At 40.9% G+C, this 25,884-nt stretch overlaps 1 protein-coding gene and 1 pseudogene across 1 annotated transcript in view; one reads left to right on the forward strand and one right to left on the reverse strand.

Moving 5' to 3' along the window:
* LOC120028023 (limb region 1 protein homolog) overlaps positions 1-10,165 on the reverse strand; it is a 59,659-nt gene extending 49,494 nt beyond the window's left edge. Inside the window, exons 1-2 of the mRNA XM_038973143.1 lie at positions 10,008-10,165; positions 584-656 (exon numbers count right to left, since the gene is read on the reverse strand). Coding sequence (XP_038829071.1) covers positions 584-656; positions 10,008-10,070 — 136 coding nt within the window. The 5' untranslated portion in view covers positions 10,071-10,165. The remainder of the gene's footprint in view (positions 1-583; positions 657-10,007) is intronic.
* Positions 10,166-12,914: 2,749 nt separating this feature from the next.
* Positions 12,915-24,110, forward strand: LOC120028091 (annotated as a pseudogene).
* The last annotated feature ends 1,774 nt before the right edge of the window (positions 24,111-25,884 follow it).

A 25,884-nucleotide genomic window follows, 5' to 3' on the forward strand; every position in this document is an offset into this window, starting at 1 on the left:
CCTTCTTAGGTTCCCTTTCTGGCGCCTGACCTATTTAGAGTGTTTATATGCTTTTTAATATGACATGTAGCCTATTTGAAAATGATGTGCGCTACTTACATTCATATTCATGTTTATTCAAATACTTTTCATTCAAATCCATATGGTTTGGTTTCAATACCAAATGGTAGGTTCACGTAGTCACAAAAATAGATGGGTGTTGGTAAAATTGTGATTTTAATGAATGGAGCGAATTTGGAGCGGCAGTGTTTTTGTGTTAGCGCGGAGCCCTTTTTTAAGCGGAGCGCAAGAAAGGACATGGAGCGCCGGAGTGGTGTGCAAGCACCATGAGCGTGATTTCAAACCGCTCAACTCCGCTCACATGCTCTGGCCACTAAACAGTCTTGGAACAATGTGATGGTCCCTCCGTGTGCAAACATACTGTGAACAAAAGGCCGAGCTCAGCAATAATCGCTGTGAAAACTCCGGGACTGTGCATCTCAGGTGTGCAGATATTACATAGAAACAGTTTTTGAAGTTGGTAGCACAATATGTGTTGGTAGTTTCAGTACAACCACCATAAAAACAGAACAAGACTCCTTACCTGTTTTCCTCTTGTACCTGGTGATGATGCAGTACGACACAATGTAGAGTACTGCAAACAGTAGGAAACAAATCTGAAAAGACAAAAAGAATTAAACAATTATAAAGCTGCTGAAGTGTTATGTACATGAGCAATGCTACAATATCTGGCATTATATTGATGTGAACACATAACACATTTTGATATGCATTAGCCTCCCGTAGACATGTCTTGCATCCAAAATGGCACCCTATTCCCTTCTTAGTGCACTACTTTTGACCACGGCACATAGGGCTCAGGTTAAAAGTAGTACACTACATAGGCAATATGGTGGCATTTCGGACACAGATATGGTACTGTGACATTACTACAGTAGTTTATAGGGATGCACGATATATCGGTGAACATTTCGGAATTTTGCGCTACACAGCATTCCTAACCTAACCCACAATGTCTGCTGTGTGGATCAAGCAGTCAATAAGTCGAGCAGTCAATTGAACGAGTAAGAACATTTCAGCGAGACAACTCAAAGGCGAAATCCATTAACGCCAAGATAATGGAATTCATTGACAATCAACCGTTCTCTGTCGTGGGTGATGTTGGCTTTCGCCGACTGGTCGAGCACCGGTACACACTACGAAGTGTGCCATTTTTCAGATGTTGCCCTACCGGAGTTACACAGTAATACCGTCACTGCTATTAGCTTCACGACATACATACTATGGAACGCCATTTGGGTCTTTGCGTGTCAAAAAATATACAGTAGGACTGTCAAAGCTGTACAAAACAGTCTGCAAACAAGCAAACACCGGCCACGAATGATTACAATACCGCGTTGGTAATAAAGCATAATTTGTTCGACCGCAACTTCTGGGGTAGCTAGCTTTAGCTCGGTACCTAGCTAGCACCAATACAACCAGCCTGAAAACAATGACCAGCAGAAACAGCAGTCATTTTCATTACTCTTAGCAATGATTTAGGAATCCTTGTGAGTAAGTATTAGCTAGGTTGCCACTTGTTGTTCGCCTATTGAAATTGAACTTCGGTTCATGAAAATAAATAGCTAGCCAGCTACTTACACCTGTTGCCCAAAACGAACGTTATAAGCAGCCAGCTAGCTTCATCTGGCTAGTCAGGCTCGATAAGCCACAATAAGGACTAGCCACAATAGCAGACTTTGCGGTTAGCCTTCAAAATAAGTGTCATTGTCAGGATGCAAATGAATACAAATAGTAGAATGTCATACTTTTATTTTGAAGGCTAACCGAAAAGTCCACTATTGTGGCTAATCCTTATTATGGCTTGCTTCACATAGATGGGTCCGACCACCATTAATCAAATAAGACCTGTCTGTCTTATAAATGAGGTTTATTTTAGATGACACCTAGCTATATAGTTAGATGGCTAACTATATAGCTACTGAAACAGATGTCGTTTTGCTATGTTTTTGGGGAAGAACATTGTATGCATCCATTAGCCAGCTAGCTTTTTTAAAATGATCAGCACTGTATGTGCGCAAGACAACTTTACCAGCATCATAGCATACGTATCGATGAATCGTTGTGACATATGAAATACGAGTGATAGTGTAATCAATGTGTAATAACTACATAACAAATGTATGAACGCGTTAAATTATTATGTGACGTACAGTCATATTCAGGTCCTGATTGGTCAACAAGCTTATTTGACATGTATCTTTTTTGACACGCAAAGACCCAAACGGCGTTCCATAGAAATCCTGGTTGAGAATGAAACGACTGAACAAATGAATAACGAAACAGCACAGCAAGTAAGTGAAAGAAATAGGTTTTGATGATGTTTTACTGGTAATGGGGACATAAGTAAATGCCAACAAAAACTTTTTAGTCAGTGTGGTGTGTGTGTAACCTTTATTTAACTAGGCAAGTCAGTTAAGAACAAATTCTTTACAATGGCGGCCTAGACGATGCTGGGTCAATAGTGCACCGCACTATCGAACTCCCAATCACGGCCGGATGTGATACAGCCTGGATTCAAACCAGGGACTGTAGTGACGCCTCTTGCACAGAGATGCAGTGCCTTAAACCGCTACGTCCATGTGTGTGTGTTAACTATTTAACTGTACTAGAATGCTTAAAACGCCGACAAAGTTTTGGGATATCGGTCAAAAATGTCCTATCAGTGCATCACTAGTAATTTATGGACATGCGATACATGGTCTATGACAGCAAGTTTGCTGGGATATGCATCACTGCATATCATGTACTGTATACGTAGAGTTATTTCCATAAGACAGCTATGATTGATGGAAGTTGGGATGGCCTGGCTGGATGGATACCAGTCATGCATGTAGCCTTGATCAGGTTACAGGCAGACCTCCACCCCCAAAGGCCTCTCTCAAGTCTAGGTGATTCACTCCTACAGGGGAAGAATAGCCTGGGTGGGTGCCGATACTTTTGCTACGTATATTCAACAACACCTTGCCCTCGCCTTGTAGACTGGGTATGTATTCATAAAACATCTCAGTGTAGTGCTGATCTAGGATCAGGTCCCCATGGCCATGTGATCTTGTTCATTATGATACAAAAGTTAAAACGGATCCTAGATCAGCACTCCTACTGAGGCACTTTATGACTCACGGCCCTGGCCACACCATATCCAAATCTAAAGAACAGATAGCTTAAACAGAAAAGTTGCAACTGACTAGTTTAAACCATAATAGTCATTGTTTGACACAAGATAGCCCCTACATTTCCAATTTGAATGAATTAGGTCCTCCGCAGCAGCAGCAGCACTATCTCCGGTTTCCACATTATACAACACGAGGAGACATGAGTCAGCAGGAGTAACAGGCAGACAAGACACATATCTTTGTCTATCGTTATAAAGTATGATAGACAAAGGTTGGCTCTCAAAACCCTTCAAAAAGAAAACTCAATATCACCACCACATGACAACAGACCAGAAAAACAGTTGAAAGGTCAGTGCTCTGATCAGCAGCAACACATCTAACCCCCCTCCGACAAAACTTCAGATATGAGGTTGGTTGGATGCCTGACTATGCCCAGGAGTGACAGCACACCCAGGGAGAACCCTGAGCTGGCTGATGGTGATCAACTGACAACAGTATACTCTACTTTGCTTATCGTCAAATTGCTCCACTGTATCTAGGCCTATTTCTTATTTTTCTCCCTTAGAATCCTCACTTATTTAACAGTAGGCTCGTAATTTAAACCCAACTATCCTAGCTTTCTACACACATTCCCTCGTGACAGGCAGCGCATTGTTGCCCGGCATCTACCAGGTCGATGTTTTACATGATTCATGCATCTACTACCATCATATGCATGACTCAGTGGATGTACTGATAAAGCCTAACAGTCATGGCGTTTTCGAATATGCATTATTTTCCACTTGAGGGTCAATGTTGTTAGACATAGCAGCAGAGACAACCGATGACATAGACTTGTTTAGAGTGAGTGCAGGGCACTGCCAGCACCTCAAATAGCATTGTACACCTCTATAATATTTGACCTCACACAACACTGGGTGTATTTTTTTTTTAAATACTACTAGCTCTGGTCCATGGCGTTACTGTGCATTAATCCACTAAGGAATGTGCAGTGGAGGAACGCAAACTAATGCCCTGGACCAGAGCTATGATCCCTCATGTTAACTTCTTCTGGCTGCAAGCCCTAAGTCGGGATCAATATGACAACAGCCACTTCAAGTGCAGGGCGCGAAATTCAAAATATATATTTTTTAAATATTTAACTTTCACACATTAACAAGTCCAATACAGCATATGAAAGGTACACATCTTGTGAATCCAGCCAACATGTCCGATTTTTTAAATGTTTTACAGCGAAAACACCACGTATATTTATGTTAGCTCACCACCAAATACAAAAAAGGACAGACATTTTTCACAGCACAGGTAGCATGCACAAAGCCAACCTAACTAACCAAGAACCAACCAAACTAACCAACAAACAACTTCATCAGATGACAGTCTTATAACATGTTATTCAATAAATCTATGTTTTGTTCGAAAAATGTGCATATTTCAGGTATAAATCATAGTTTACATTGCAGCTACAATCAGAAATTGCACCGAAAGCAGACAGAATAATTACAGACACCAACGCCAAATAACTAAATACTCATCATAAAACATTTCTGAAAAATACATAGTGTACAGAATAATTACAGACACCAACGCCAAATAACTAAATACTCATCATAAAACATTTCTGCAAAATACATAGTGTACAGCAAATGAAAGACAGGCATCTTGTGATTCCAGACAATATTTCCGATTTATCAAGTGTTTTACAGCGAAAACAGAATATAGCGTTATATTAGCTTACCACAATAGCCAAAAACACAAGCAATTTCCCAGTAGCAAAAGTAAGCGATCGTAACAAACAAGCAAAAGATATATAATTTTTGACTAACCTTGATTTTCTTCCTCAGATGACAGTCCTATAACATCAGGTTATACATACACTTATGTTTTGTTCGAAAAGGTGCATATTTAGAGCTGAAATCAATGGTTATACATTCTGCTAACTTAGCTACTTTTTCCCACAACGCCCTGATTTTTTTCTGACACTTTTTCTGACACACATATTCTGACCAAATAGCTATTCATAAACATAACTAAAACATACATGTTGTATAGGAAATGATAGATCCATTAGTTCTTAATGAAATCGCAGTGTTAGAATTCTAAAAATAACTTCATTACGATATGCAGCTTCGGTATAGCTAGAGTACCCAAACGTTGGGCGTCGGCGACTAGTTCACATGTACGACAGATATATGAAATAGCATCATAAAATGTTTCTTACTTTTGCTGATCTTTCATCAGAATGTTGGACAAGGTGTCCTTTGTCCAGAACAATCGTTGTTTGGATTTAGAACGGCAACTTTCCCTCTTGATTTAGCGAGCGCACTAGCCAAGTGGCTCGAAGCTCTCCATGTCAACAAACGGAAGAGAACGGAACACGGCAAAACTCCCGAAAATTTTTCAATAATCTGATGAAACTATATTGAAAAAACATACTTTACGATGATATGGTCACATGTATCAAATAAAATCAAAGCCGGAGATAGTAGTCGCCTATAACGGCAGCTAAACAGAAGGCAATCCCACTGTCCACCTCGCGCTCCCCAGAGTACCGGAAATGAGGGACACGTCATACAAAGAGCTTGTATTCCACTTCAGACCAAGATAAACACTAAATTTCTTCTCTCACAGCCTCTTGACATCCAGGGGAAGGTCTATGAAGTGCACGTATACTCTTACGTATCATGCCCATTTATAGGCAGGAAGAAGAACAGAGCCTCGATTTCAGACTTTCCACTTCCTGGTCAGGAAGTTTGTGCCAAATGAGTTCTGTTTGACTCACAGATATAATTCAAACGGTTTTAGAAACTAGAGAGTGTTTTCTATCCAATAGTAAAAATAATATGCATATTGTACGAGCAAGAATTGAGTACGAGGCCGTTTGAAATGGGCACCTTTTATCTGGCTACTCAATACTCCCCCTGCAGCCAGAAGAAGTTAAGGTACATATGCTGCTACAGCACTAGCTGTGTAAAGTTTAGGCTATGCTATAACTCCGGTGACAGCAACAAAACGTGGGTCACAAATGGTGGCCACATTTCATAGTAGAATCACTTAGGCACTATGTGCTAGAAGGGAGGAGGGAGCATTGGAACGCCAACGTGGATAGTGGCATTTCCATGTAAAAAGCCCCGTGAGCACCGACATGGGAAGTTCATAGGAACATGTCAAATGAAAGAGTCTATAAAAATAAATAAAAACTACACAGAAATTTCTCAACCATTTTCCCATCCTAAAAACGTGGAATAAGCAAATGCTTGGCTTTCTGGTCAAACCGATAGAAAAGGGGTGTTCTACAACATCTACCATAAAGTCTTGAAAGATATTAGAAATAAGTTGAAACACATTCATGTTGAAGTAAAGACACCTGGCAACTAATAAACACATTTAGTTTTGTACATAAAAAAAAAAAAAAAAAAACCTATATGGGACTGGAAGTATGGATGAGAAGCTAGGGTATAAGTTAGTACAAATGTATGGGTTATGGGAGCTTTGCAGTTGTGTTACTTTTTTATATAATTTTTTACTTGCGGTTTAATATTCAAACCACTGATATACAGTACCAGTAAAAAGTTTGGACACACCTACTCATTCAAAGATTTTTCTTTATTTTTACTATTTTCTTTACATTGTAGAATAATAGTAAAGACATCAAAAACTATGAAATAACACAACACACCCCCACACCTCCTCCTCCATGCTTCACAGTGGGAACTACACATGCGGAGATCATCTGTTCACCTACTCTGCATCACACAGACACGGCGGTTGGAACCAAAAATCTCAAATTTGGACTACACCAAAGGACAGATTTCCACCGGCGTAATGTCCATTGCTCGTGTTTCTTGGCCCAAGCAAGTCTCTTCTTCTTATTGGTGTCCTTTAGTAATGGTTTCTTTGCAGCAATTCAACCATGAAGGCCTGATTCACGGTCTCCTCTGAACAGTTGATGTTGAGATGTGTCTGTTACTTTAACTCTGAAGCATTTATTTGGGCTGCAATCTAAGGTGCAGTTAACTCTAATGAACCTATCCTCTGTAGCAGAGGTAACTCGGTCTTCCTTTCCTGTGGCGGTCCTCATGAGAGCCAGTTTAATCATAGCGCTTGATGTTTTTTGCGACTGCACTTGAAGACACTTTCAAAGTTCTTGATATTTTCCCCATTGACTGATCTTCATGTCTTAAAGTAATGATGGACTGTCATTTCTCTTTGCTTATTTGAGCTGTTCTTGCCATAATAAAATTGTATTTTACCAAATAGGGCTATCTTCTGTATACCACCTCTACCTTGTCACAACACAACTGATTGGCTGAAACGCATTAAGGAAAGAAATTCCACAAATGTACTTTTTAAAAGGCACACATGTTAATTGAAATGCATTCCAGGTGACTACCTCATGAAGCTGGTTGAGAGAATGCCAAGCGTGTGCAAACCTGTCAAGACAAAGGGTGGCTACATTGAAGAATATTTTGATTTAACACTTTTTTGGTTACTACATGATTCCTTATGTGTTACTTCATAGTGTTGATGTCTCACTATTATTCTACAACGTAGAAAATATTAAAATAAATAAAAACCCTGGAATGAGTAGATTTGTCAACTTTTGACTGGTACTGTACGGTTGAAAGATGCTGTTTTGTTTGCGGTCTTGTTGAGTTTTAGGCTTTTGTTTTTATCAGTGTTATGGAATGGTGTAGTGTCAAAATGATTTAAAAAATAATAATAAAAAAAACTTTCACAAAAAAAGAAACAACCCCTTGTGCCTAGTAATTCTGTTACCAAAAACCCACATATCTTTAAGATATTTTGTCTTTTTTTTCTCTCATGAGAGAGGGAGGATAATGAAAGTTCATGGAAATAACAAGTAAAGGTAGTCCTATCAATTAGTTAGTGTTTTTACTGATATCAACGTTAAGTGATTAAAACCAATTTATCAGTCAAGGAATTACTGTAATTTAATTGGCTAGAATGGGAATTCATAGTAGTCACAAACCACAGTTGGGTCACCTGCTACTGTCCTCCCTTCCACTGTCATACTGTTATGTTCAGCTCATAACTGGTGGTCAAAGCAATACTTAAAACAGCCTGGCCACCCCTCCCTCTCACTCCAGTTAATGTCACCTCTCCCGGCTCTTACAGACACCTACCACCTACCCCCTTTCCATTTACTGTCACAAGTATCCTCACCCTCTGAGCACCGACCAACACCGGACATCCATGGACGTTGAAAAGTAGTTGACATTTGGTCAGTCCGCCCTGGCCAGACCAAATCTGAACCAATCATAGGCGTCTATGTTTCATACATTTGGACAGCACCGTACAGTAAAGTAAAGAAAATTAGAGTAAAGTACATTACAGTAGAATTCAGTAGAGAACTCTAGAGTACAGTATTGTACTGTGCTTATTTACTTTACTGAACTCTATTGTGCTGTACTGTGATGTAGATGATTGGTTCAGATTTGGTCTGGACCAACCAAATGTAGTCTTGTTTTGGGGAATAAGAATAATAACCAGTGTGTGGAATAATACCCAAATATGCAAAGGAGGATATTGAATATATCTACCTTTCAGGATACATCACCGTGAAGAGAATGATATTCATAATTATGCATTTTTTGTATGGTACAGATCAGGGACCCATGATGTAATTCTGTGATGTAAATCCACTTCATTTATTGTAGTTCAATAACCAAAAGTCAAGGTGTCATGTCATAGCTGACACCCCATTCTTTCTGCAGACATCTTTGAATCTTAATTCAGAGCAGATATTTAAACAGTGTTTGGAAAACGTGGCCACATTAAAAAAAAAAACGGAGATTTTACAAAAATTCTGTTACCAAACTTTGCATCTGCACATTTCTTGCAGTTTTTGTTTTTGTAAAATGTTCAGCAGAAATTGTTAAAATGAGTCCTTGTGCATAGAGTTATTATACTTTTTAAATTACATTTTTGTTTGGTAACATTTAGAAGGAAAAAGACTCATTACCGTGGAATTGCCTATAGCTAATTGGGTAGCCACTGCCAGCATACTGCATCGAATCCCAGCATCAAATCCCCGAGTTGACAAGGTAAAAATCTGTCGTTCTGCCCCTGAACAAGGCAGTTAACCCACTGTTCCTAGGCCGTCATTGAAAATAAGAATTCGTTCATAACTGACTTGCCTAGTTAAAAAAAGGTAAAATAAAATGTAAAAAAAATACTGAACAAGCAAGGAAGGAGAAAGATGACAACAATAGAGGCAAGCTAACTTATTTGGAGACATAAAGGCGCAATTTGTCGTTCAAACAATAGCAAAGCAGCTATCCCGACACTGATTTGGTAAATAGATGGATTGGACTGTAGAAATGGAACAACTCAAATTCATATAGATGCAAGGACTGACCAATATATAGTTTACTTGTAAACATGTTTTGAGAATACAAATGTTAGTGTTTGTTTACAATTACTTTGTTTACAAAACAAATTCGTAAAACAAGCTTATATTTTGGGTTCTGATGAGGGTAAGACACTTGAACTCATGGAGGTATTCATAAGTTTTACTCTTCAAGAATTTTAAAGACCCAAAATGGATGCAGAAATCGCAGCTTTCCCCCTTAATTAACGTGGCTATCCCTTGTAGAGCTACAATAAAGGTGAGCTAATCAGAAAGCTACTATTATAGTTACACGTGGGGAATGTTCGCTAGTTATCATTGGTAGCTAGCTATATGCAACTTGCTTGCTAGCAAAATAACGTTAGCTTTGCTTTTGACTGATCTAATGTAAGCAGCATCGCCACATATCAAATGTTGGCTAGCAAGCTAGCTAGCTAACGTTAGAGAGATTAACTTACAATGTACTCTCGAACTTGGCTGTGAAAATTCTGCTCTCTGATAGTAACATCGTCTTCTTCCATTCTTCATATTGCAAATGCAAGTCAATTGCCCCACTAAATACTAGTCGTACCACTGACGTCCATAAAACCTGTCTATGGTCAACAGAAAAAACGGCTCAGGCTACATACACTTCTGTGACTAGTATTCTGCCAGCAGCACAAATGATGACGTCACATTGTATGGTAATGAGCAAACCTTCAAAATAAAATCCCACATTTCAAAACATTGCAATAATATATTTAAGCAATAATGTCCGAGGGGGTGTGGTTTATGGCCAATATACCACGGCTAAGGGCTGTTCTTAAGCACGACGGAACGTGGAGTGCCTGGATACAGGCCTTAGCCGTGGTATATTGGCCATATACCACAAACCCCCCAGGTGCCTTATTGATATTACAAACTAGTTACCAACGTAATTAGAGCAGTAAAAATACATGTTTTATCAGCTATATGGTCTGATATACCACTGCTGTCAGCCAATCAGCATTCAGGGCTCAAAACACCCAGTTTATAAATGCCATTTAGCAGACGCTTTTATCCAAAGCGACTTACAGTAATGCGTGCATGCATTTTACGTATCGTGGTTCCAGGACTCGAAACCACTACCCCAGCGTTACAAGCGCCATGCTCTACCAATTGAGCTACAAAGGACCACAATGTGGATAACTCATTCAAATTATATTGAATTTTAATTAATGGCCAATTTTATTGTGTCAACAAGAAAATGCAATAAGTAATTTATGAAAACATAACAAATAAAAAACATTTTATAACACCAATAATGAAAAAAATACAATGTTGACACTGGTATGTTAGGCTATAGAAAGAACACTTTAGCTGAGACAGGTAGAAAAGTTGTGTGGAAAATACTCAGTAGGGTCTCTCTCTACTAACCAAATATAGTTTGTTTTGGAGGGCGACTGTTTTATAGGCATATGCATTTAGTCCTGCATGTTATATTAATTCCAAAAATACATTAATGTACTGTTGTTGTGTTGAATATCAGTTGTAAAGACAAAACACTTTAACTGTTTATTGGGGCTCACCCTGTTTGCTTCCTGTGTGAAATCAAATGTAAACAAAGACAAAATGTAAACAATGATGGAATGGCATACCTGTTAAAGACCTATATTAACCTAATGGTGCTGATAATGGTTGTACCTTTACATATTTAAATCAGCCCAAGGCCAGCCTTGACATGTGCCATAAAATGCATCAAGTCAATCACTTGGCAAATTAAATATTTTTGAGATAATATGCGATCCCGTCGATGTGGATAGGGGCATGCTCCCTCTGCTGTTTCCTGAGGTCCACGATCAGCTCCTTCGTTTTGTTGACATTGAGGGAGTGGTTATTTTCCTGGCACCACTTCGCCAGGGCCCTCACCTCCTCCCTGTAGGCTGTCTAGTCATTGTGGCCACGCAGTCATAGGTGAACAAGGAGTACAGGAGGGGGCTGAGCATGCACCCATGTGGGACCCCTGTGTTGAGGATCAGCAAAGTGGAGGTGTTGTTTCCTACCTTCACCACCTGGGGGGGCGGCTCGTCAGGAAGTCCAGGGCCCAGTTGCATAGGGCGTGGCTCAGACCCAGGGCCCAAGCTTAATGATGAGCTTGGAGGGTACTATGGTGTTGAAGGCTGAGCTATAGTCAATGAACAGCATTCTTACATAGGAAATCCTCTTGTCCAGATGGGATAGGGCAGTGTGCAGTGCCATGGCGATTGCATCGTCTGTGGATCTATTGCATGCATGCAATATGTATGCAAATTGAAGTGGGTTTAGGGTGTCAGGTAAGGTAGAGGTGATATGATCCTTAACTAGCCTCTCAAAGCACTTCATGATGACAGATGACAGGAATTTGTGTTTCCTTTTTGTTGTTGAGTGTGTATTGATTTCAGGACCATGGATAGCACCAGGTAATTTAAAGCTGTGTTGCTGGATATGACGCAGTCCCCCTCCAAAACGACACATATTTGGTTAGTAGAGACCCTACTGAGTATTTCCCACCCTACTTTAGCTGAGACAGGTAGAAAAACTTTATCTCTAAAGTGCCAACAAGTATCCCATATACTGTGTATTGCATTGCAGTGATTGGAGTGGATGGAGTAAGGGGTCACAAGTACTCTGTATTAAACCCGTTGCCCAGAACAAGAGACCCATTTCATTTTTGCAGAACCTATTGAGTAATTCCAATAACATATATTTGTATTTTATTAAAAAGTGTATTTCTTTAAATATAGCCTACACAACAGCTTTAAACATAGCAGTATTTGTGTAAACTTTCAAAAGAAATGCTGATATAAATAATATAAGAAAAAAAAGAAAATGTGTCAAATTATAAATTTATTTTTTCGAAGGTGGCTACAATGCTGTGAAAAAATTATCGATATTCGCATAGTTTAGCATGTCTTTGCAGGGGGCTCTTATTTTTTTGTTTTTTATTCCGCGATCGTGGCCCAGCATAATATCCTGCTGCTAGGAGAACGGTTATTCAGCCGAAACCCACTGAATGGGTTGTTACTAGTTAACACAGTTACAAAATCCTAATTATGGCTAAACCCCGCCGTTTTCTACAATTTATCTTGTTAAAAACTGATTTTAAACCTTAACTCTAACTTTAACTACACGGTTAGCCTATATTGTATATCATACAAATTCATGAAAACACACAAAAAACTCGTATTCATTTAAGGTTAGGTTTGGGCATAAAGTTAGCAGTTTGGTTAAAATTAGGGATACGTTTAAAATCAGATTTGAAGAAGCTACATCGTAGAATAGGCGGGGTGTAGACATAATTATGACTTTGTGGCTGTGGTAACTAGTGACGACCAAAAATAAATGACATCATCATTCCGCGCTAAAAATGATAATAATTTGTTGTGTTTCCTGAGTCGTTTGTCAACAAAAATGTCTTGCCTCATGAAGACTGGATACATGTGTCTAATTATTTGACGTTTTAAGATAGTTTTGTTCAACTATTTCAAGTGTTTCGAAGTAACGACGGTAGGGGCTATTTCACTTAAGTAGGTGGTAGGTAACGTTAGCCTTTTGCTTCATAGACGAGCTTTTTTGCTTCAGACACAGGCATGTTTGTTTCTTGCCAAGCTTGAAACTCGTAGACCCATCGAAATGAATTTAATTATAAAAGTCAGTGTCTTTCGTCAAGTAACAATACGATCATAGTTAAATAGATAACGATAGTTATCTCTGTTGCAAAGTTGAAAGGCAAGGGAAAGCCAAGAGGGAAGGAAAGACACGGGAAATTTGTTAGCGGTGGTGAGCTACAATCCACCAATCACATGAAGTGTGATGTAAACAAGAAGCAGATGGGGCACCTGCTGCCATGCAGAATGCTCTTCATGGACCTTGTGGCTGTGTTATCTAGCGGGGGCCCGTAAGCGTGGCACGCTCGAAAGAGAAAATCATATCAGCTCTGATTTTGTAGTACCTAGTCTGTTCTCCGTTTTATTTTGTAAACTTTTCGGCATGTTCTCTGTGAAATAGGCTACAGCAGTTTTGTACCTTTTTCCACCTTGGCTTAGTGCTAGCACGCTAGCTGACAGACACCCAGGCAGTGTTGCCAACTAATTTTCAGAGTAAGTTGCTAGAGGCAGGTTGATTTGTTGCTAACTGACGTTGTGATGTCATTGCGTGATAACGTAAAACTGCGTCATTACGTAGAATACACAATAACGTTACACAAAATGACTGGCCATCTCGGCGAAAAATATGATTTGATATTTGTTCAGGTACAGACTCCCGCTCTTTTCTGTACAATTTTGATTGAGACATGTTGATTGATGTTGTAAGTTCTGTTCAAGATCAAACATTCGTGACCAACTATATTCATTGGGTTTGGCTCGTCGAACCCGTACTACTGCTGCTGCAGTCAGCCAACAATGATTTGCAATGTACTGAAATTGCTGCTGGCCTTCTGCTGACGTCACTCACAATGCACTTTTGCAGCCAGGCACGTGTGTTGTGACTGAGTGTGTGACAGAGAAAATCGTTTTTGTGTCATTTAGAGGGAAAATACGTGCATATTTTAGCGTTTGAGTCACTTTTCAAAAGTTGCTAAAAGTTCAAAATAAATGTTTAAAAGTAGCTAAATTTGTTGCTAGGTTCTGTTTGAAAAAAAAAAAAGTTGCCAGGCTAGTCTGAAAAGTTCCTAAATCTAGCAATCAACTTGCTAAATTGGCATCATTGCACCAAGTGTAACTGCAGCTCAATATGGCAACTGGAGTATGGACGAGTGGGTGTGTCGAAAGGAGTGGGTGTATGGAAAGCGAATCAGCTAATTGGGCAGGTTTGTTGCCACACAAGAACGTTTTGCGTGGCTGATTGGAGTGCACAACGAGTCGATAAGCCGGCAATGGTGTTGTATTGGCCTGCCTGCCGACTTGAAATACTGTACTTCTTACTGGCTATCATGGTCATGTCGCTGCTGTAGCTAAAGTGGCATTTAAAAAATAAAAATAAACGTATACTAATGCAAATCCATATGTGATATGGGGTTATGTTTATGCTACCTACCCTTAAAAAAGATAAGTGAGGGGAGTGAGCTAAAAAACTAAGTTGAACCCCTTTAAAAAAAATACTATCCAACCTTAGTTCAACACCTAGCGACCTCACCAAGCGATTTATTTTTGCCTTTTGGTATAATTGTTTTGGAATGACAGTCACAGAAACCTGGGCTCGAGTCTCAGTCAGGGTACTCCCCTAATTAACTACATTGGTGTCAGGTGCTGGATAGCACCACATTTGGACCCTATGGGCCCTGGTCAAAAATGGGGCACTATATAGGGAATAAGGTGACATTTGGGATGCAGAAAAGTAAGGGAGCTAGTTACAGTCAACTAAGAATTACGATTGAATCCTAATGGATTTGTAGCAGGTGTAGTTGTCTAGAATTCTGTTCTCTGTTGGTGACCTTTAGTTCACCCCTGTATGCTCCTCTGATAAGGGCACAGAAAGAAGAAAATAGTATTTTGTAACAACACAGTCTGTGTGAGAAAAGGAGTAACCATTAACCTGTGAATGATCATTAGCTTGTGGTTTGTTTGATTTACGTGCTGTGTGACTTGTCTCCAGTTCCTTTATAAGCTGAACCCCCCCCCCTGTTTGATTAATGGGAAAGTGGCAGTTCACACCTTGCCTTCCTATTAGCATTATCTCTTTCAGTCAGGTTTATTCCCCACCTGTCAGTAAATGACCACACACAATCAAACTTGAAACACACACACGTTCACATACCCTTCAGCAATTCAAGGTTCCAGTGACTTGCTTTATTTTCTGTTCTTTGACACAATGTACCATTTTGCAGGTGGCTAATTTCTTGGAGAGAGTTTGACGGAATGTACAAGAGCCCGGTGGCCATGGTGGCACGTCTCTACAACTTCCAGGTGGTGCACGCCCTCCTCATCTTTGACATCCTGAAGATGCTGGTTGGGGCCTTCACCGAAAAAAGGACATTGAGCTGGTTCTGTTCATGCTGAAAAATGTAGGCTTCGCCCTGCGGAAGGATGATGCCGTGGCTCTGAAAGAGCTCATCTCTGGGGCCAGCGCAAAGCCAGCGGTGTGGGCACCAAGTTTCAGGATGAAAACAGGGTACGGTCTGTCACAGCTACCACACAACACCACTCTCAACATCACCCTCTGTCTATACTCTGAAATGCACCTTATTGGTGGTAACGCTTTCGAACATGGTCTTTTAACATTTTGCTCATTTAGCAGCTCTTATCCAGAGCAACTCGCAATTAGCATTCCTTAGCAGTCATAAATGAATGACAAGCCAACTCTCTTCTGAATGTCATCTCTGTCTTTAGGTGCGCTTCATGCTGGAGACCATGTTGGCTCTGAAGAACAACGATATGAGGAAGATCCCGGTCCATGACCCAGAGCCTGTTGAGAGTGCAAAAGCTACAGAGAACTCTGGTGGGATATGGATCTGATTAACTTAATACTTACTAACAAACTGTGATATCATAACCTCAAAACCATTCTTTGCTCAGCCATGAAATATTCTTCCATTGTTGATGTTTCAACCACAAGAATATATCACTTGTGCATTTTAGCTAAAACCACCAGGGGGCACTATAACCTCACATAGCAGTTTATCTTTAAGCAATAAGGCATGAGGGGGTGAGGTATATGGCCAATATTCCACGGCTAAGGGCTGTTCTTAAGCACGACACAACGCGGAGTGCCTGGATACAGCCCTTAGCCGTGGTATATTAGCCATATACCACAAACCCCCGAGGTGCCTTATTGCTATTATAAACTGGTTACCAATGTAATTAGAGCAGTAAAAATAAATGTTTTGTTATACCTGTGGTATACGGTCTGATATACCACGGCTGTCAGCCAATCTGCATTCAGGGCTTGAACCACCCAGTTTATAATATAGGTTTGCGCACCCAGATGAGGGGAGTGTGAAGGAGTAAGGTGAGGTTGCCCCTAGATGCTGATCTTGGTTCAGTTTAGCATTTACCCCACTTATATTTAAGGTTGAGATTGGGGAAGGGGAAGCTGTGCCTAGATCTGTAATTAGGTGAAACTTCACCCCGGAGCATTATGTGAATAATATTTTAACTGTTGTGTTCAGATCTACCAGAGTTCAGGGGCCAGTGATGTGAAGCTGAGGGTCTCTTTGGAGAACCTCTTGGCTGCAGAGCAGATCGGCCGCTGGTGGATCGTGGGCTCATCGTGGAGCAGAGCACCCATGATAGGTGACCAGGGCAACATGACATCAAAACAGACAACTGCCGAAGGAAAGGTACTGGAACCATAAAAGATCTGGGGCCGTATGCATCCAGTGTCTCAGAATAGTCCTGCTGATTCAAACCATATAATCTTATTTTGACGGGGGGGACCTGATCCTAGATTAGCACTCAGAGATGCTTGACACATATGGCCCCTGGTGTTCCACCAAATCATTACTGCAGCTCTTTCATATGAAGGTTTGAGAAGAGAGGTCGGTGGCTGGCTAGGCACTGGCTATTATCAAAGCCTAATTTACTGACAAATAAACCTTGATGAATGCCAAGTTCACCATACAATAGATACAGTGAAGCTCCAAAATTACTGGCACCCCTGACTGGCAATGCACAAACAATACTTAAAAAAATATAAACAATATAATTATGGAGATAAACTCAAAATACCAAGATGTGAGAAATACTGTACTTTATTAATGTTTCAATGGAACCCAACAAAATCATTCAATTATTTAATACAAAATACATTTAACCAAAATCAAGGTTTCATAATTATTGGCACTCCTCATTTAGAACTTAGTGCCACCACCTCTGGCAAGGATAACAGCATGAAGTCTTTTCCTGTAATGTTTGACAAGGTTAAGGAACACATTTGGAGGGATTTTGGACCATTCCTCTATGCAGATCCTTTCAAGATCCTTCACAGTCTTGGGTTTGCGCTTATCAACTGCCCTCTTCAACTCAGCTCACAGGTTTTCGATTGGATTGAGGTCCGGCGACTGAGATGGCCATGGCAGAACATTGATTTTGTTGTCACAGAACCATTTCTGTGTGGATCTTGAGGTATGTTTTGGGTCATTTTCTTGTTGGAAAGTCCACATACGGCCAAGTCCCAGCCTTCTGGCAGAGGCAACCAGATTGTCAGCCAAAATTGCCTAATACTTGGTGGAATTCATTATGCCATCAATCTTAACCAGTGCCTCTGGACCTCTGGAATTAAAACAGCCCCTAAACATCACTGACCCACCACCATATTTCACCGTGGGTATGAGGTGCCTCTCCTTGTATGCATCTCTGTTTCGACGCCAAACATGCTGATACTGTATCTGACCAAAACGTTCAATTTTGGTCTCATCTGACCAGAGCACCTTCTTCCAATCATAATTTACATGACGTTTGGCAAACTCCAAGCGCTTGCGTCTGTGTCTTGGGGTCATTAAGGGCTTTCTTCTGGCAACCCTTCCAAAGAGCCTGTGGTTGTGGAGGTGGCGTCTGATGGTGCTTTTTTAAACCTGGTGACCCCAAGACGCCATCAAGGCCTGCAATTCTTTCACAGTGATTCTTGGGGATTTTGTTGCTTTTCTAACGATCCTCCTCCCTATCCTGGGGGGCAAAATGCATTTGCGTCCTCTACCCTTGAGGTTTTCAACTGTTCCATATCTTTTTAATTTTTTAATAATTGCCCTGACAGTGCTCAGTGGTATATTCAATCGTTTGTGGATCTTCTTGTAGCCATTACCAGATTTATGAAGGTCTACGACCATCTGTCCCTTTTGAACTGCCAGTTCTTTTGTTTTCTTCATGGTGTTGGATGACAAAGGGATATTGCATGTGTGTTACCTCTTTTTTATACCCTAGTGAAAAAGGAAGTGATGTAATGGCTCAATATAGTTCCTTAACACTTAGATAAACTTAAATAAGTGGAATGTAATTCCTTGTTTAATTTTGGTAGATGTTATTTACAATAACATTTAAGGGTGCCAATAATTGTGAAACCTTGATTTGGAAGACATTGATTTTTAATTAAATCAATAAATAATTTTGGTGGGTTCCATTGAAACATTAATAAAGTACAGTATTTTTCACATGTTGGTATTTTGAGTTTGTCTCTATAATTATATAGTTTATATTTTTTAAGTATTGTTTGTGAATTGCTAGTCAGGGGTGCCAGTAATTTTGGATCCCACTGTAGCTCCAACAGCCAGTGACATAGGCTATTAACTGAAATTGACAAACAATTTTCACCAAATGTAAAAACCAATGTAGCCAAGATACAAAAGCGATAGTCTCAGATGGCGACATATTTCATATCATCCGACAAAATGGCACACTGCTCAACTCAGCTCGGCCATAGACTGATGTAGCATCCACAGTTACATTTCATTCAAATAGTTTGCAACGCAAACTCCCTAGCCTTTCACAATGGATTTACAATTCTTCCAATGCACCGCGAGTGGAATGCGCAAATGCACGCACGCACACACAATAATATTATGTGAAATATTATTACACACGTGATGTATACGGTTCTGAAGAAAATCCCATATCAACAATTGAAATGACTGAAAAGTGTTTCTTCAAAACAAAATTCTAGCTTGATAAATTAAATGCATCAAAGGGATGGTGTCTATTCTCATGTTCATTCAACAGTAGCCTAAACCGCAATTTGCAAAGGAAAATGCATTTACTTGTGATTTAAGTCCATTCATCTGTCCTTTAGGGTGAACCTCTCGGTGACAGTGCTGTAGGGCCAAGGCTGACAAAAGGATCAAACATGGCTTTTATTTTAACACTGATATTGTCCAAAATGTTGTAAAACATTCCTCTCGTCTCTGATCTCGTCTCTGATCGGTTGTGTGCTCCGGGATGCTGTGTCTGTCAGGCCAAGTGTGGTGCATTCGATCGGATGATTTTCTGTCCCTTCCTCTGATGAAGGTCAGGAAGCTCAGCTGTTGGTCTCCCTCTGAATTATACCAAGTTTGCCTTGGAAATCGAACTTGGAAAATTGTTTGAGGTGCAGTGAAGGCATGGCTCCGGGAAGATGTTTTGCGGTGGGGGTGCTGAAATTGTTTGTCTAACAGATTTTGCTCCGCTCGTACAGGAGTAATAAAGGCCTAGTGGCACTATTTTGGTGGGGGGAAGAAATGCTCATTAGCCCCCATTAGCTTAACCATCCCAGTATAGGGACACCCATCAGAAAAAAACATAAAATATCCAAAAATAATAACAATTTGTTATTTTCTTTTATCATAACAGCTTTTTAAAATGATTATTATAATTTTTTTACGCACTGCCTACCCTGACTGCATATCACTACATTTGAGCTGAACTAGACCACATTTTCAATGTGTTTTACTGATCATAATGCCATTTTTCCTTCATCTGTCTACTCAGTTCAGCTTAAAGATCTTAGACCTGGCCTGGAAACGGAGAATGAACAGACATAAGGAGAAATATCTTCTGCGTCATCATGACCAGCGATGATTACCTGGATGCCTTTTGAGAAGCTGATACGGTGTGTTTTGTGTCCCTACCCTTCTGCACTGCTGAAATGCTCTCATACCAAAGCTAGACGTTGTCACAAGTTTCAGTATGTGACACTACATTATTTTCTGTGTACAGGATGGGGCTAAAGGACCAGCAGGAGAGAGAGATTGTCCACCTGCTGATGGATTGTTGCCTCCAGGAGAAGAGATTCAATGCCTTCTATGTTGCACTGGGAGATAAGTTCTGTGAGCATGACAGGCGGTTCCAGGTAAGAGAACAGGGCCCGTAATTATAAAACCTCTCAGAGTGCTGATCTAGGATCAATTTAGTCTTTTAGATCATAATGAGTAAGATTACATGGACAGAGGCACTTTATGAATACAGGCCCAGACATTAGAATTGTTCATAAATTCTCCATAGTAGGGATGGTATCCTACATTTGACCGGTCATGCTGATCGGTCTATAGGTTAATTTGCATCATTTTGTGGAATTAAATTGGTGCATCTATTTTATCGTTAGTTCATCATGTATCTTAGTTATTACACGCGAATAGCATACACGGCCTAGTTTGAGTGAAATATTATCTGTTGGAAAGCAAAATCTGCAGCTCCTCAAACAGCTGGTTGCTACTGGAGTGAAAGCTGCTTTTATAAGCCCAGTCATTGCGCAACAATTCTAAATGTAATCGCGTGTTTAAAAACAGAGTTTTGATAGCCACAATTAAATCGAGAAGGATCCCAGCTTTCTATTGCTACTATTTCTCAACTCGTAATTGAAGCGTGCCTCCATTCGAGTGCATAGGCAACGGTAGGCAGGCTATCAGCACGTCACCTTCCACTTTGCAATCTGAGCTGGAGGCAGTAGGCTTATGCATTTTGAAAACATATAGCCCTACTTAATTGTTTGAAACCTGAACGTTTTACCTCATATTAGCCCCACAGGGAAGTGGTGGTATGGGGTGGAAGGGGTGGTATGGGGAGGGTTTCTCTGGTCGCCAGGAGGGTGGATGTGGGGCTGGGGGAATAGGATGGGAGGCTGGAGGTGGAGGATCACTTATTTTTGTTTCTTTTCCTTGTATATTGTACCTGTAACCCCCCCCCCCCCCCCCCCCAATCAGATCTTATTGAAAAATGGCCCTTCCTACCCCCTATTATATAGGTCCTGGATGGCAGGAAGCTTGGCCCCAGTGATGTACTGGGCCGTTCGCACTACCCTCTGTAGCGCCTTACGGTCAGATGCCGAGCCGTTGCCATACCAGGCGGCAACCGGTCAGGATGCTCTCGATGGTGCAGCTGTAGAACTTTTTGAGGATCTGGGGGCCCATGCCAAATCTTTTCAGTCTCCTGAGGGGTAAAAGGTTTTGTCGTGCCCTTTTCACGACTGTCTTGGTATGTTTGGACCATAATAGTTTGTTGGTAATGTGGACACCAAGGAACTTGAAACTCTCGACCCGCTCCACCATGTTAATGGGGGCCTGTTCGGCCCGCCTTTTCCTGTAGTACACGATCATCTCCTTTGTCTTGCTCACATTGAGGGAGAGGTTGTTTTCCTGGCACCACACATCCAGTTCTCTGACCTCCTCCCTGTAGGCCGTCTCATCATTGTCGGTGATCAGGCCTACCACTGTTGTGTCGTCAGCAAACTTAATGATGGTGTTGGAGTTGTTTGGCCACGCAGTCGTGGGTGAACAGGGAATACAGGAGGGGACTAAGTACAAACCCCTGAGAGGCCCCAGTGTTAAGGATCAGCGTGGCAGACTGGTTGTTTCCTCTCTTACCACCTGGGGGTGGCCCATCAGGGAGTCCAGGATCCAGTTGCAGAGGGAGGTGTTTAGTCCCAGAGTCCTTAGCTTCATGATGAGCTTCGTGGGCACTATGGCGTTGAACGCTGAGCTGTAGCCAATGAACAGCATTCTCACATAGGTGTTCCTTTTGTCCAGGTGAGAAAGGGCGGTGTGGAGTGCGATTGAGATTGCCTCATCTGTGGATCTTTTGGGGCGGTATGCAAATTGGAGTGGGTCTAGGGTGTCCGGGAGGATGCTGTTGATGTGAGACATGACCAGCCTTTCAAAGCACTTCATGGCTACCGACATGAGTGCCACGGGGCGGTAATCATTTAGGCAGGTTACCTTCGCTTCCTCAGGCACAAGGGTCAGTTTTCTTAGCAATGGTGGAGAATTCTCCACCTGGTTGGACTGTGAGAGGATCAAGTACAAACTCAATGATATCCTTGGGCATGCTGTAGTCTTCAAATCTGGTGGAGAAATTGTTCCTCAGCTGCTTGATTTAATCTTCCATCACCTGTGTGACAATGCTGCGGCCTGGTCCCTCTGCCTGTCGTTTCTTCATGTGCTAAGGTGCAGTGGCCTTCCAGATGACAAGTCCAAATCGAACAACTCAAGCTTCCTAGTAAAGGCCTCAAGTTTTCCACCATGTCCACTTTTTTCCCTCGTCCTTGTAACTGCAGATTTAACCCGTTTTAAATGACAGAATGTCAGACAAAAAAAAGCTTTGTGTGTAGCTTGCAGTTAACTCTTCAATGTTTCTGCGTCGGGCCTCTGTCTGGGGCGGAGGGCCACTTCAAAGGTTCCATGCCAGTCCAATTGTTCCAATTGTCAGTCACTCATAATGACGTCTGAGATTTAAATGATTTGCACGCAGTGGCATTTTCATTGCAAATAAGACACACTGGCTTGGCATTGGGAAAATATGGTAAGTTGAACGCATATCGCTCTGTCCATTCTTCCCTGAAATGGACAGAGATTTGCGTTCAACTTACCATATCCGCGATCTTTATTATCCACCTTTCTTTTGATACTTTTTGAGAGCAACATTTTCTCTTGCAATGAAGCTAATTGTTCTGAACGAATGTTGACGTTAAAAAGAGTGGTGTAGCCTAAAGTAGGCTACGTAGACATGTTTTTCCCACCAATCAACTCACAGAGAAAGAGACAAAAATAATAATTGAATAGAGACATTGGTAATTTTATGAGCGTAATCAAATCAAAATTGTTATTTTCACTGAATTTATTATGTGCTAATCAGATGTATTAAATTGTGTTCAATTTGTAAAGTAGGCCAATTAGTTGTGGTAATATATGCTAATTATGTTCTGGCCCACCGACTATTAGCTCAGAATTTTTTGTTGTTGACGAACCCTGGTTTAGAATACATTTTATCAGGGTCAGATTCTTCCTCCTTTCACCTAGTCATGAAACATCTTTGGCTAGAGTCCTTTGGCTCTCCTGTAAAACTGCACCACTGAGGGTTGACCATGTGAAAAGTCTGGTATCAATGTCTGTCATTGTGTTGTGTCTCGTCAGGATTTCGGGAATTCCCAAGCTAGGAATGCTGCGGGAGGGCTTGAAGCTGTTCATCAGTCACTTCCTACTGAAGAATGCCCAGCCCCAGGGACCAGCTGAGCAAACAGGCCTTCTGTCAGAGCGAGCCGAGGTCGCCACCAAGGCCATGGGGGCCAAAGAAACCAAACTCAAACTGTAAAACACACACAGACACGTTCGGACTCTGGGAGAATGCCAGGAGAACAAAAGAGACCTGTTTGGAGAAAATGGTCTTTATTACAAAGAACAAACCCATCAATTGAATTTCAAGACTGAAGCAATGCTGTTTTGTTTTGTGGTTTTGAAACTGGTTTTGAAACTGTGATTTTGGATGTTGCCCCAAGGTCAATGGACATGGTTCCTCTGGGAGGTCTTAGTCATCATTTAAGTCAGCTTTTTTTATGAATTGCAGTATTGGCAACCACGGAGATGGTTTTTATGACATTATAAATATCAACGTTAAGTAGAGGCTTCGTCAAGTGGCAATGATAATGATAATTGTGGACAATTCTATTTCCAGTGTAGTTAACACTTTGAATTCATTCAAATTGAATTCATTGTCATAATGGAAATTGCCTTTGTCTATATATTTGTACAGAATGCCAAGTTATTCTGATTTTACCATGTAGCAATGGTATGCAGTCTACTAAAATGCATGTTTCAGATGAATAGAGGATTAATAATGTAAACATTTGAGATGTGCATAAGGGGAAATGATAAACATTTGCATACTGAATTCATCTGATTTGATGGGTCTTGATACATGTGAATGTGTTTCCTGTATGTTATGTCTCTGGAATTCATGAAAGCTTATTTGCATAATGTCAATACACTGAGCTCACTTTCCAGGCGGACGCAGCGGTTATGTGAAATAATCCTCTCGGGTGACAGTGGGAAACAATGTCTCAAAGTTCATACAGAATTTACATGACCGTCATCATCACTGCATACCAAATTTGGATTAAATGTATGGAGTTCTGACCTTGTCTACTAATGTTCTGTATTATGTCACGTTTTGTGTGGACCTGAGGAAGAGGAGCTGCTGCTTTCGCAACTGCTAATTGGGATCCTAATAGAGTACCAGTTGTTTGTGGTCATATTGATGTTACATTTTACCAAAGCAGTCTATTGAAGTTTTACATTTGAATCCCTAGTTGATAAATCAGCTTCCTCTCAATTACATGGCGTTATGTACTCACTATATTCAATTATAAGTTGTGTAAGTCTTAATCTTTTACTTTGTGTACGACCTTAGCTATGAATTGCGTTTGAGGAGGAGGTTGTTGACTGAGGACAAAATTAATGGCTTTGGCTATGCCATTGGCATCTGATTGTCCATAGCTAACTTTATAGGTCACTTTCTAATCTGTTGTCAACGTCATTAGCATCGCTCTGTGACATTGTTGACCTCTTCCCATGAGCAAGCTTCCATGTTTACGACCTTGTATCAGAAGTGCCAAATGAATCACTATTCAATCTTTTCAAGTTTTTACCCTTTAATGTATCAACATTGTAAAAGAGACCCAACATCATGTTCATTCACATTCTGTGTAGGCTAACACATCTGAATGAAATGACACTGGGGTTTTTATTCAAATCAAATCAAGTTTTATTGGTCACATACACACAGTTAGCAGATGTTAATGCGAGTGTGGCGAAATGCTTGTGCTTCTATTTCCGACAGTGCAGTAATATCTAACAAGTAATCTAAACAATTCCCCAACAACTACCTAATACACACAAATCTAAATGTACAGTATATACATATGATATTAGTAATGTAAGATATGTTAACATTACTAAAGTGGCATTGTTTAAAGTGATTAGTGATATGAGTCTCTATGTAGGCAGCAGCCTCTCTGAGTTAGTGATTGCTTTTTAGCAGTCTGATGGCCTTGAGATAGAAGCTGTTTTTCAGTCTCGGTCCCAGCTTTGATGCACCTGTACTGACCTCGCCTTCTGAGTGGTAGCAGGGTGAACAGGCAGTGGCTCGGGTGGTTGTTGTTCTTGATGATCTTTTTGGCCTTCCTGTGACATCGGGTGCTGAAGGTGTCTTGGAGGGCAGGTAGTTTGCTCCCGGTGATGCGTTGTGCAGATCGCACCACCCTCTGGAGAGCCTTGCGGTTCAGGGTGGTGCAGTTGCCTTACCAGGCAGTGATACAGCCCGACAGGATGCTCTCGATTGTGCATCTGTAAAAGTTTGTCAGGGTTTTAGGTGACAAGCCAAATTTCTTCAGCTTCCTGAGGTTGAAGAGGAGCTGTTGCGTCTTCTCCACCACACTGTGTGTGGGTGGACCATTTCAGGTTGTCTGTGATGTTTACGCCGAGGAACTTAAAACTTTCCACCTTCTCCACTACTGTCCCTTCGATGTGGATAGGGGGTTGCTACCTCTGCTGTTTCCTGAAGTCCATTATCATCTCCTTTGTTTTGTTGACGTTGAGTGACACCACACTCCGAGTGCCCTCACCTCCTCCCTGTAGGTTGTCTCGTCGTTGTTGGTAAACAAGCC

The sequence above is a fragment of the Salvelinus namaycush genome, chromosome 33 (genome assembly GCF_016432855.1).
Source record: "Salvelinus namaycush isolate Seneca chromosome 33, SaNama_1.0, whole genome shotgun sequence".
Taxonomy (NCBI): Eukaryota; Metazoa; Chordata; class Actinopteri; order Salmoniformes; family Salmonidae; genus Salvelinus; species Salvelinus namaycush.